The sequence below is a fragment of the Diabrotica virgifera genome, chromosome 9 (assembly GCF_917563875.1).
Source record: "Diabrotica virgifera virgifera chromosome 9, PGI_DIABVI_V3a".
Taxonomy (NCBI): Eukaryota; Metazoa; Arthropoda; class Insecta; order Coleoptera; family Chrysomelidae; genus Diabrotica; species Diabrotica virgifera.
The window spans coordinates 180971253-180984612 of NC_065451.1; the positions used below are offsets into that span (position 1 = coordinate 180971253).

Genomic DNA, 13360 nt, shown 5'->3' on the forward strand with positions numbered 1-13360 from the left:
CCCCTTAGATCAAAAATCGACCTGTTTCGTATATGTATATACAGAGTGGGCCAAAGAAAAGAGTCCACCTCGATATTTGGCAGTATTTATTAGATTTTAGCAAATGACGAAACTGCCACGAAATAAATACAGTGGAACCCCGTTAATTCGGATTAATCGGGACCGCGGCCGATCCGGGTTATCGAAAATCCGGGTTAGCCGGAGAAAATGGTAAAAATTAATAAAATATGGTATGCTTACAGATAAACTCCGTTATGGTAGGGGAGCAAAGTATGCTAAATGTGCAGTCACTCGAGCGCTTTGGGGACCTATTGGGTTGTAAAGAGTAGGTCCTAGAACCAAAAAAAGTTAAGTAAAATTTGCCATTTTAGTGGGCGCTTGCTATTTTTTAATTTAATTTTCCATTTCCAACAATCGTTTTTTTCCGATTATAGCGACATCTATCCATAATTCGAAAAAATGTTTCGAATAAAAGTTACTTATTTTTACGTAAGGAATCCAAATCTGCAATAAAAAATTAGGGTTCCTATTTAAGATTTTAAAGTAACCCCCCACCCCACATCCATGGGGGTCGTGTTTGGTGCCATTCGACAGATTTTTCAAAAATATTGAATAAGTGTATTTTTCAGTTTTTCGATCTGATGTTCATTTCGCGAAATATCGCGGGATTCGTATTTAAAATATTAAATTTCCCCCACCCCTCTCCATGGACAGTCGTGTTTGGTATCATTCGATAGATTTTTAAAAAATATTGAGCACATATTTTCTAGTTTTTCGATCTGTCATTCATTTCGCGAAATATTCGCTTTTTTCTTGTGAAATTTTGGGACTCACCCATTTCCTTACGCCCGGCTCAAATCGTCAGATTTTTGAAATGTACACTATTTTGCATGTACTTAAGTTACCTTATCTTAATCTGACAATTTCGAGTTTTTTTAAGGATAGATTTTTTTTTTTCGGGCCCCCCTTAACGAACTCCCCTGTGTTAAGAGCCAATATATGGTAGAGGTACATCTGCAGGGTACCAGGTTTCTCACCATATGCTAATCTGACGCGCTCGAGTGACTGCAAAAATCCCCGCTTGGGCTCCCCTACCATTATTATTGTCACACAGACACTGGTAAACCACGATCGCATTCCACACAAAACCACACATGCAAAGCGTCGTCAAGAGTCTCATTCTTAGCTTTATTAGCTTTGCACCGATTGTCCAAACTGTCTTTTGTTATCATTTTGAAAAAAAAAATTTTTCGATTTTAGTTCTATTTTTCTTCCAATCCGATACTGTAGATGTACCGACTACCGACACTATATTATAATGCTGCAAGATTCGCCTTTATCAATTCTACTTAATGCTTCTAGTTTCTTTTCCATTGTCACTACAACATTTTTACGTTTTGTTGCCCTTATAGACAAAAAACACGCAAACGCAAAATCTGAATAGATTTACGAACGATTACAGAACAGAAGCGAACAATACGACTTTACTACACACAATACCGTCTCTGATGTTATGTTATTTAATAACAGTGATGACTAAGACCATTGTTAAAAAAAGAATTTTAATAGACTTTTCTAAACAATGCTAAGACAGTTTCAAATAAATAAAGGATACTACAGGTGCCTGTTGTTTTCGATAACACGAAAATTAATGTGGTGTGCCATGAGTCATTTTTACTATGGTATATGTAGTTCAAATTACACAAATACCCATTATCTCTCAAATATTATATTACATACATTTTTATTGTTGAAATGTTTAAATAGAATGCGATAAAAATCGCTCCGGGTTAGCCGGAGTTCCGGGTTATCGGGGGCCGACTTATCGGGGTTCCACTGTACTGCCAAATATAGAGGTGGACTCTTTTCTTTGGCCCACTCTGTATATACATATACAGATGGGTTAAATAAAAGTGTCCACCTCGATATTTGGCAGTATTTATTAGATTTTAAGAAAATGACGAAACAGGTCGATTTTTGATCTAAGGGGGACACATTTTTACGGTACATACATCTGTCATTTGTCAACCCCCTCCCGTCCACATCCCTCACCCCTTATTTTTAGATAGGGAATAGGGCTCGTGTGCTAGCTCATTTGAAAGGTTATTCAATTCTCTATTTAGTAATACAAACATTAACATAATTATTTATACAGGGTGTCCAAGAAAAATTATTTTGAATTAAATTAATTGACACAAAAAGAAGAATGTATGTAATTTATTTAACTCAAAATACATTCTACTGCTGACAGAAAACAGAAAGAAAATGTTTATTTGATTGTTGCTTAAATTCAATATTCAACCTACCAAGAGGCAGATGGGTGGCAGCTTGAACATTGAAATTAAGAAAAAAGCAATGTTTATTTTTTAAAAACCATTTTTTCTGTTTGTGACAGCAGTAGAATGTATTTTGAATTAAATAAATTACATAAATTCTTCTTTTTGTGCCAATTAATTTAATTTAAAACATTTTTTTGGGGCACCCTGTATAAATAATTATGTTAATGTTTGTATTACTAAATAGAGAATTGAATAACTTTCAAATGAGCTAGTACACAACCCCTACTCCCTATTTAATAATAAGGGGTGGGGGAAGTGGAAGGGAGGGGGTTGACAAATGACAGATGTATGTACCGTAAAAATGTGTCCCCCTTAGATCAGAAATCGACCTGTTTCGTTATTTCCTTAAAATCTAATAAATACTGCCAAATATCGAGGTGGACTCTTTTCTTTGGCCCACTCTGTATAAACTAGACGTTGTAGTGTGTGATATAAATTATTGTAACTGTAATAAATCAATTAAATAATAAGTGTGCGTACATATGTTAAAAATAAATAATATAAAGTACCTACGTTTTTGAAGTTATACTTCTTTAGGCGCGATTTCATTGAGGGTGAAATTTTATTAATCTGCGCGCCTGCGCACACCGACAGTATGGTATTAGTCGTTATACGGGCTCTGATTGGGTGTTGAAATGATCTGTCAATAATTGTTCAATATGGAGGTTATCGGTAAACAAAAATATTGTATATATTAGTTTTTATTGTTGTGAGGACAGAAATAAAATCAAATTTATAATTATAGTGACTTTTTAAATAGTTTTGAAAAGCCGCAGGTCATCATCATCATCATTGGCTCGACAGCCCTTTTTTGGGTCTTGGCCTGTTCCAGGATTCTTCTCCACTCTGATCTGTTTCGTGCTTTTTTTCTCCAGTTTTTTATTTTTAAGGTTTTTATATCATTTTCTATTTGTTCTAAATATCTCAGCTTCGGTCTTCCTCTTGTTCTTTTTCCGCATTTAACACGCGTTTTTCACCCCCCGAGAAGGGGTAACTGTCACCCCCAAGTAAAAGCAACCAACGGCACAGTTTCAACAAGTTTTGGAGTGTAATTTTGAAGCGTTCAACTGGACAAGACAACAACTGGATACTGAAGGAGGCAGAAAAATGAATCGGCCTCACACGTTGGGTGCCAGTTGAAGCGTTTTACCTGTCTGCTCTAATGGGATCAAGGAAAGACTATCTATAGAGATACTGGGGAGTCGAAATGGGGCTAGCAGAAGGAACAGACACGCAAACCTTCATGCGAACGGCAGCTCATTTTTTGTGCGGTGGCAGGTCGTAGATTCGTTGGGAGGGGTAGGAGGGTTTAAAGAAGACTAAACTACATAACCAAATAAGCAAAGGATACTTACACAGACTTGAGGACTTTCCTACTATTTAAACAAATTGGGACGCCGTTTGAAAAATCCTCAAATTCTCATATCGAGTACTTACTGGAAAGCAACTGGGGGACATTCATCGTAGATTCCTCATTGGGGTTATAGTGGGCTACAAATTATCATCATTTGGCTTCTATGCCATTATATTTTCTTCTGTTCTAAAACTTATTCACTTGTATTAGATATCTGTTAATAATTTTCTTAAATAAAGAGGTTACAGAAATAAAGATGTGTACATTTTATAATGTTTATTTAAACCTTAATACCTTTTTATTTTTATTGAGAATAGACACATTCTCAAACCAGAAATGAATAATAATAACAAAATACATGATTTTACAATTTTTAACCTTATTTTTAGCAGTGTACCAAAACAAAAATTTGACATGGCTGTCAAATGTCACTGCCATCTAATATTTACTTTACATAATATATTTTCCATGTTGAAAACAAACATTTTTAATTATGTAAAACCTTTACCAATAATATCCACTTGTGAATTATTTAAAATAAATATTATCATACCTTGTTAAAACAAAAATCCATGTCACAACACTTGGAACTTCAAAACTTTCCATTCGAGATTGGAGGGAGGGAAGATATTCAAATCATTACTAAACTGGATAAAATCGATACCAAATAATATCATCCGGGCATTTCTTACTGGAACATGAACAAATCCATATATCATAAAAATAGCAACAGCTACATAAAGGACAGGAACCAGGAAACCACGCACTTCTTTTTTATACCACCGGCAAATCTAACTGCATAACAATAGAACTGTTTCACAATAATATATCCATTAAAATGCCGTGAAACTATTGTCATTATATTCGTTGACATTTACTGGGCAAACTGCCAGTCTTTCACTTCTTTTACCATAAAAATAAAACCATTTTGCCGGCAAAGTGCGACTTTCTACGAGTCTGTTGGTTGAGTTCTAACAAAAAGATGTTTACTGAAGTGATGTACTTTTAGAACTGGCTTTACATCGTCACGTCTCTCTCGCGTCCAAACGATGCATTTCTTCTCGATCGTTCCGCCAAAAGTATTGACCAATCGTCAACTACAACTCAAGGATCTTTCAAAATGCAGACCAATAATAACATGGGATTTTTAGCGCTCAAAACTTAAAGGAAAAACACTGAACCTTTTAGAGGATTCATTCTCGAATAATGGATGTTTTCAATAACAATCTACGTAGTTGGTTATTGCTACACAAATAAATAGGAAATTTCCTAACCTTTACAATGCGAACAGGAGCGGCTTGGAAATTTTAAAGATATATAAACTCGCAAAATATATTAGAAAAATTAATATTTTTCTTGGGATAGGATTAAAATTAATGGATATTTTTTATAAAATATTGTAGTAGAAATCCATCTGCTACAATAGCCTCCTCGGAAGAGAGGAAACTGGATTACCAATTCAGTTTTCGATAACTACAAAAATCCAACATTGACTTCTTGGGTGTGACAGGACAACAATACCAAAATATTTAAATAATGGCTAATGGGGATTAAACAAAACAAAAAAGTCGTTAGGGATTGGGCTAGCGTGCCATCAATCGCCAGACTCTTTAAAGTCGAGTAGACTTAAATGTTTCTTGACTCTACAAAGAACTGTAGGTGACAAGAGTTTCTGTGCCTTGGGAAAGAAACTAAACTTGTGCCCTGTGTGGACCTCGCTGACATCCACAGCAGTAACACAAGTGACATACCAGGGCAGACACAGCCTTGTCACCTCGTTGCCTAACCGCGAGCGGTTCACAAAAACTAAAAAGTTGATGTTTGACAGATAAACATCTGCCCAAACTCTGCTAACACCTAGCGAGTTTCACGGGACATTTCGGCAACGGTTCTGCAAAACGAGGATTTAGACAATCCAGTCTAAACACCTCAGTGAGACAAAATCTCACCAACAACTTACTTCAACAACTCATTCAAACAAGACAGGGCTAGACAAAGGGGTATATGACAACAACAAGGGCTAAAATCAAAACAAGACTAACAAGGGGGAGGGGGTATGTGTGACAACAACAAAAGACCAAAAAGACTAGTATACTGGGTTCAAACAGGATATCAAACTTTTTAAACAAGACTAAGGGAAATGAACGCAACATATGATATAGAGAACACTACATCATTACGTTTTCAATCAACAGTCCAATCCAGGACATAAGAACCTTTCATGAACGTTCACTAGACAACTCTCTCATTTTCAAATCACAAGCTGGGGAAAGACTTCATTTTCAAAACAGGGCTACACTTCACTTTTCGAAACAGGGGATAGACTTCATTTTTCAAGACAGGGGGGTTGGGCTTTACTTTTCAAGACTGGGGATAGACTTACTTTTCAAAACTGGGGGCATTTCATTTCTCAAGACTGGGGGTGGACTTTATTTTTCAAAACGGGGGGCTACTTTTTCAAAACAGGGGGTGAAAGCAACACGCAAGGGGAAGACCAAAGGGACATTGGAAAGTATGACAGTTCTGACGAACAACCGCTTCCACTTATTGACCGAAAGCAAGCTTCACCTGTACTCAACGCGGCCAGATCCTAACCTCACCAGCCTTGTCACAGCTTCTGCTCTTGGCCTACTTTCAATCAACAAAGAGAAGAGAGGTCAACTAACTATTCGCCAAAAAAAATCAAACTCCAGCACGGACACGGGCTAACAGACAACACAGGCTAATAGACAACACGGGCTAATAGACAACACGGGCTAATAGACAACACGGGCTAATAGACAACACGGGACAACAGACAATGGGCTCTAAAACTTCCAGACAAAACAGGGATAGACAAACAAACAGACAACAACATACTTTTTGACTTCTAGATATACTCAGGGGCTTACAAACACAAACAATATTGAAATTTGGTTCCTATATGAGCTCACACGGGATAAGACATTTCTTGCTCCGACTACTAATGAAAGTGTTCACAGATAGCTGAACAACACTTCCTTCATCACGAGTATTACACTTGTGACATGTCAGATACAAAAAGACATACTTCATTCACGGGGGGACTTCAACTACTTCACTGGGGGGGAGACTTCAACTACTACTTCACGGGCTCTTTTTAACTAACCTCTGGCATCCTTTTGACACCTACAAAGATAGATTAGTCAAAAAAAAAAAAAACAAGGGGCAACACAGACAAGGGGGGGGCTTTTTCAGGGGCTAACTTCTACACTTCAAGACAGTTATTCTCAAACAGTGTCGACAGAGAACGCTATCTTCAAATCTAAAAGTGACAGCTTTTCTCCTGGCTGCTTGAAAAAAACACAGAAGTGGGGGGCCTCTCCACGGTTTCCCTCTTCACTTCTTCACGGGGTGACTTCTACAAGGGGTAACTTCTCTCACACAGACTATACGGGACTAAACTCATACACGGACCATACCAACAACATTACACATCTACTCAAATGACCAAATCAATAATCACAAAAAACGGTTATTCTGTAAAAAACTGTTGATCTATAGGAATACATGCAAAAAATACAACATACTGTTATACTTCATAATTGGATTCAATATTCAAAATATTTAACGTTACTTTTAATCAAAATTTTCAAAAAAATTTTACGTTACTTTTTTATTCAACTGTTTGTCTATATATTTCATCAATACTTTCAAAAAAATCAATTCAATGCTTTCATCATGGGTACAATATCAATACAATACAGTTAGTACGCTAAAATAACATACAATTCTGTTCTACGATACATACAATACCAGTATACATATGGGGTTACAAGTTAAATACACTATGATGTATGAAATGGTACATGCCCATACAATCAACAGCACGACCAAATCAACATCACAACAAAATGTGTACTTACTTACACCTCTTTGGAAAAATTATTAACTTTTGCAACAAAAACTACAAAATTGGGCTCTTTCATGGGGACTAACAGACTGAAACAGTTTCGGGGGCACTAACAGACATGAAACAGTTTCTGGGGGCAAGACAAGAGGAATCTGGGCTAAACTACATGGGAAGACTTGGGCGATATTTACTCGGGTCAAACTTCAGGGTGTACGTTACAAGTATTACAAGCGTAACACTAAGTGGGGGGGTGGCTAAAGATATTGGGGACTAGTAGATAGGCTAACTACTAGTTGAACATGTCTACAAGCTAGACCTGTAACAATGGGCGTACAAAACATGACACGAGTCGAGCTTCCATGTTATCGGAAACACCTGCATCACAAACCGAGATCGGCTACCCAAGACGGGCACTGCCTAACAGTTGTAGTACAAATGAGACCGAAAGGAGGCTAAAAGGACATGGTAGTGGGAACATGCAAATGGGGTCTGAGGGAGGCCAAAAAAAGTACAGGCCCCACGTTGCCGGGGCCATTTGATGCATTTTACATACAACTGGAGCCGGAAGGAGGCCAAAAATGAGTCGAGCCACACACGTTGGGCGCAATTTGATGCGTTTTACTGGACAAGACAACAACTGGATACTGAAGGAGGCAGAAAAATGAATCGGCCTCACACGTTGGGTGCCAGTTGATGCATTTTGAGCCCCACACGTTGGGCGCAATTTGAAGCGTTCAACTGGACAAGACAACAACTGGATACTGAAGGAGGCAGAAAAATGAATCGGCCTCACACGTTGGGTGCCAGTTGAAGCGTTTTACCTGTCTGCTCTAATGGGATCAAGGAAAGACTATCTATAGAGATACTGGGGAGTCGAAATGGGGCTAGCAGAAGGAACAGACACGCAAACCTTCATGCGAACGGCAGCTCATTTTTTGTGCGGTGGCAGGTCGTAGATTCGTTGGGAGGGGTAGGAGGGTTTAAAGAAGACTAAACTACATAACCAAATAAGCAAAGGATACTTACACAGACTTGAGGACTTTCCTACTATTTAAACAAATTGGGACGCCGTTTGAAAAATCCTCAAATTCTCATATCGAGTACTTACTGGAAAGCAACTGGGGGACATTCATCGTAGATTCCTCATTGGGGTTATAGTGGGCTACAAATTATCATCATTTGGCTTCTATGCCATTATATTTTCTTCTGTTCTAAAACTTATTCACTTGTATTAGATATCTGTTAATAATTTTCTTAAATAAAGAGGTTACAGAAATAAAGATGTGTACATTTTATAATGTTTATTTAAACCTTAATACCTTTTTATTTTTATTGAGAATAGACACATTCTCAAACCAGAAATGAATAATAATAACAAAATACATGATTTTACAATTTTTAACCTTATTTTTAGCAGTGTACCAAAACAAAAATTTGACATGGCTGTCAAATGTCACTGCCATCTAATATTTACTTTACATAATATATTTTCCATGTTGAAAACAAACATTTTTAATTATGTAAAACCTTTACCAATAATATCCACTTGTGAATTATTTAAAATAAATATTATCATACCTTGTTAAAACAAAAATCCATGTCACAACACTTGGAACTTCAAAATTTTCCATTCAGACGGGGCTGGGAGGGGAAGATATTCAAATCATTACAAAACTGGATAAAATCGATACCAAATAATATCATCTGGGCATTTCTTACTGGAACATGAACAAATCAAAACATCATAAAAATAGCAACAGCTACATAAAGGACAGGAACCAGGAAACCACGCACTTCTTTTACCGGCAAATCAAACTGCATAACAATAGAACTGTTTCACAATAATATATCCATTAAAATGCCGTGAAACTATTGTCATTATATTCCTTGACATGTTAGAAATCCATTAGTTCTTTTACTATAAGAAGAAAACCATTTTGGCCGGCAAAGTGCGACTTTTTGAGTTCTAACAAAAAGATGCTTACAGAGCTGATGTACTTTTAGAACTAACTTTACATCGTCACGTCTCTCTCGCGTCCAAACGATGCATTTCTTCTCGATCGTTCGGCCAAAACTATTGACCAATCCTCAACTACAACTCAAGGATCTTTCAAAATGCAGACCAATAATAACATGGGATTTTTAGCGCTCAAAACTTAAAGGAAAAACACTGAACCTTTTAGAGGATTCATTCTCGAATAATGGATGTTTTCAATAACAATCTACGTAGTTGGTTATTGCTACACAAATAAATAGGAAATTTCCTAACCTTTACAATGCGAACAGGAGCGGCTTAGGAAATTTTAAAGATATATAAACTCGCAAAATATATTAGAAAAATTAATATTTTTCTTGGGATAGGATTAAAATTAATGGATATTTTTTATAAAATATTGTAGTAGAAATCCATCTGCTACAATTTTCAGGGGCAACTCCGAATTGCATGAAAATTTGGATTTAGGTTCCACTTACCTTCCACTTCAAAGTTAAAACTGTGCCGTTGGTTGCTTTTACTTGGGGGTGACAGTTACCCCTTCTCGGGGGGTGAAAAACGCGTGTTTAAAATTAGCCCGGAAATGGACAAATGGACAGTATATAAGCAACTTCCATTCTATAAAGTTTTTTACGGTAGTCAATACTTTTCGAGTTATTCGCAACTGAAAATGTTGATTTTTGGACAAAAAACTACGTTTTCAGACCGTTTTTCACAAATAACTCAAAAAGTAAATATGATATCGAAAAAAATGTTCTTAGCAAAAGTGTAGCTTATAAAAAAATGGTGTATCAGTAAAGATTATAAATTAAGTAAAAGTAAAGTTGTAGCTCATAGCTGAAAAATACGCTCTTATTCGTCAAATTCCAAATCAAATGATTCAACGCGAAATCACGGAAAAATTAAGCACTTTTCGGGAAAAGCTTATTAACATTTTTAAAGTATCTTTACACTTGTTTTTTACAAAAGTTTCTAGCATCAAAAATAAACGAGTTACACTGAAAAAAAGTTGCCCCTTTTTTTGATAAAAAAAAATCGTGAAAACCTCCCTCTATTTAGCACCCTAAATAAAATTAATTGTTACCGATTTACCGTTTATTTTAACTGTGTGTGTATTGTTTATATGATCTGTAAGTTTGATTGGTTTAAAGAGCTTATTTTGAAAAAATTTGGTTTTAGAGTAAAAAAAAATTTCTAAAAATTTTTGGAAAATTTCCATTTTTCAAAATAACTTAAAAAGTATTAGTGATAAGAAAAATCTTGAAGAGTAAAAAAATATAGGTTTTGCTATTGTAAATATGCTAGTTTCATTTTGTTTTCCGTTAGACAAAAATTGGTTAAGATATGGCTGTTCAAAATTTTGCATACACTCGTGATTAGTGACCCGTTTCCAGCTTTTTCAACTATAACCCTTTCAAAAATAAGCACTTTAAACCGGTGAGACTGACAGATCATATAAAAAATAGATAAGTAAGTAAATTGTTTGTAAAGCGTTAGCAATTAATTTCATTTGGGGAGGTAAACTCGGGGAGATTTTCATGATTTTTTTACCAAAAAAAGAGGGCCAACTTTATTTTCAGCGTAACTCGCTTATTTTTAATGCTAGAGACTTTTATAAACAATTAAAATAAAGTTTTTTAAACACTTTAAAAAAGTTTAAATGAGTTTTTCCCGAAAAACGCTTCTCTCTTCGGTGATTTCGCGTTGAATTATTCGATTTGGAATTTGACGAATAAGAGCGTATTTTTCATGAGCTACAACTTTGTTTTTACTCGATTGATAGACTTTACTGAAACACTATTTTTTTCGATTTTTTATAAACTACACATTTGCTAAGGATAGGTTTTTCCATCAAATATTTACTTTCTGAGTAATTTGCGAAAAACCGTCTGAAAACGTAGTTTTTTTTGTCGAAAAGTAAACATTTTCAATCGCAAATAACTCGAAAAGTATTGACTTACATAAAAAAAACTCTATAGAACAAAAGCTGCTTAAAATCAGTCAATTTATCCATTTCCGGTTTTATTTTGAACGTATGTTTTTCACCCCAAGAAGGGGTGACTGTCACTCCCCAAGTAAAAGCAACCAACGGCACAGTATCACCTTTGAAGTAGAGGGTAAGTAGAATCTAAATCCAAATTTTCATGCAATTCGGAGTTGCCCCTGAAAATTACACGGTATCGCCGTAGTTCCCGTTCATTTACTGGGTTATTTGTGTAGTTTTTAGTTGTAGAAGTACTTGAACGACTTTATTTAATTTCAAGCAGTGTATAAATAAACATGTGTGAATAGAAAGTTGCTGGCAGACAATACAGATGTTGCTAGTTGGTATAAGCAAAAGATTGGCAAAATAAATAATATAGGTCCACTTTCCCTCAAGGGATCTGAGTTAACCTACGGTTGAGCCAGTTTTCCAAGCCAGTAGTCCAACATGGACATATTTAGGTATTTAGTATTTTTATAGGACATTTTACAGCATTTAACTATTATTTTTTTCCTCTAATATGATAGCTTTTTTGGTTCAGTTTTATGCTTAAAATGTAGCACTGGTGGTAACCCATAAAACTGAACTTTATCACGGTTACTTCGCATTTCACACTTCAATACACAACAGAAATGAGGCATAATAATATTATTAATATAATTTAGGTTAATTATTATAACTCTTGCGTTTCAACTTACCTAGTGATAGAAAACATGCGAATACAATTGTCCCAGCATGTTTGTTTAAGTAATCAGATAGGCCATCCCCAAAATCATCACTTGATGTAATCTTAGTACAGTACGCACCGTTACCTGGATAACTAAAACAAAAATAAATTTAATGAAACATTCGTCTTGGTAAAAGGTATATTAATTTAAAAAGCCCCTAAAAGGGCTACAAATATAAAAACAAAACGTTTTCGCTCGGTAACAGGAGCATAATCAGTGTTACAAGAACATGCTGACCTAGCAACCCACGTACCACGTATGGGAGTCGTATGTCATATCCATATTAATTATATCCATCCTGTGGATTTAATTATTTATACACATTTATAAGACATTTAGTCCATTTTTAAAACGTTTTAACCTTAGTATTTTTGGGTGGCTCAGCATTTTCTTGTAACACTGATGATGCTCTTGTCACAGAGCAAAAACGTTTTGTTTTTATATTTGTAGCCCTTTTAGGGGCTTTTTAAATTAATATGTACATTACCTTCTACTAAAACGAATTTTTTATTAAAGAGCCTAGCCGGGTAAGATGATGAAAAGTGTCCCCAAGTCGATTCGAATTCCATATAGGTCACAAAAAAGGTAACACCGTCACTAGAATAGGTAAAAAAGCTGAAAAATAATTGGGGTTTGCTTAATAAAAATTTCTTATAATGCCTTCCATTTTCAAGATACAGGGCGCTGAAGGAAACAAAATTTTACACATTTTTTACGATTTTGCCGAAACTACTGGCAACATTTCATATTTATCATTGGCGCGCATAGGGGTAATGGTCTGAACTTTTTAAAGAAAAAAGATAGTACGCCACTGACATAATATGTCAAAAATATTATTTCAAATTATTAACAATTATTAACAATCGTTTTTGAATTCTTCGTTCAATTTGTGACAAAAAATCTATCTTCCTACTTTTTCATACGACGCGCCATTTTTATTCAAAAAATAAAACATCTTAACCCTTACAAAGTATTCGAACTTCTATGAAATAAAATTCTACTATGTATTAGTAGTTTCTACATCTGCATAAACTCGTACATCCATTATAAAAACTAATTCGAATACTTTGGAAGCGTTAAGATATTTTATT

The 13360-nt window shown here is 35.4% G+C and overlaps 1 protein-coding gene across 2 annotated transcripts in view; it reads right to left on the reverse strand.

Annotated features, from left to right (window-relative positions):
- The window catches only part of LOC126891866 (choline transporter-like protein 2), a 132955-nt gene that overhangs the window by 67179 nt on the left and 52416 nt on the right, over positions 1-13360 (reverse strand). For both annotated transcript variants that reach the window (XM_050661192.1, XM_050661193.1), the window contains exon 6: positions 12240-12361. In XM_050661192.1, the coding sequence (XP_050517149.1) occupies positions 12240-12361 (122 nt within the window). The remainder of the gene's footprint in view (positions 1-12239; positions 12362-13360) is intronic.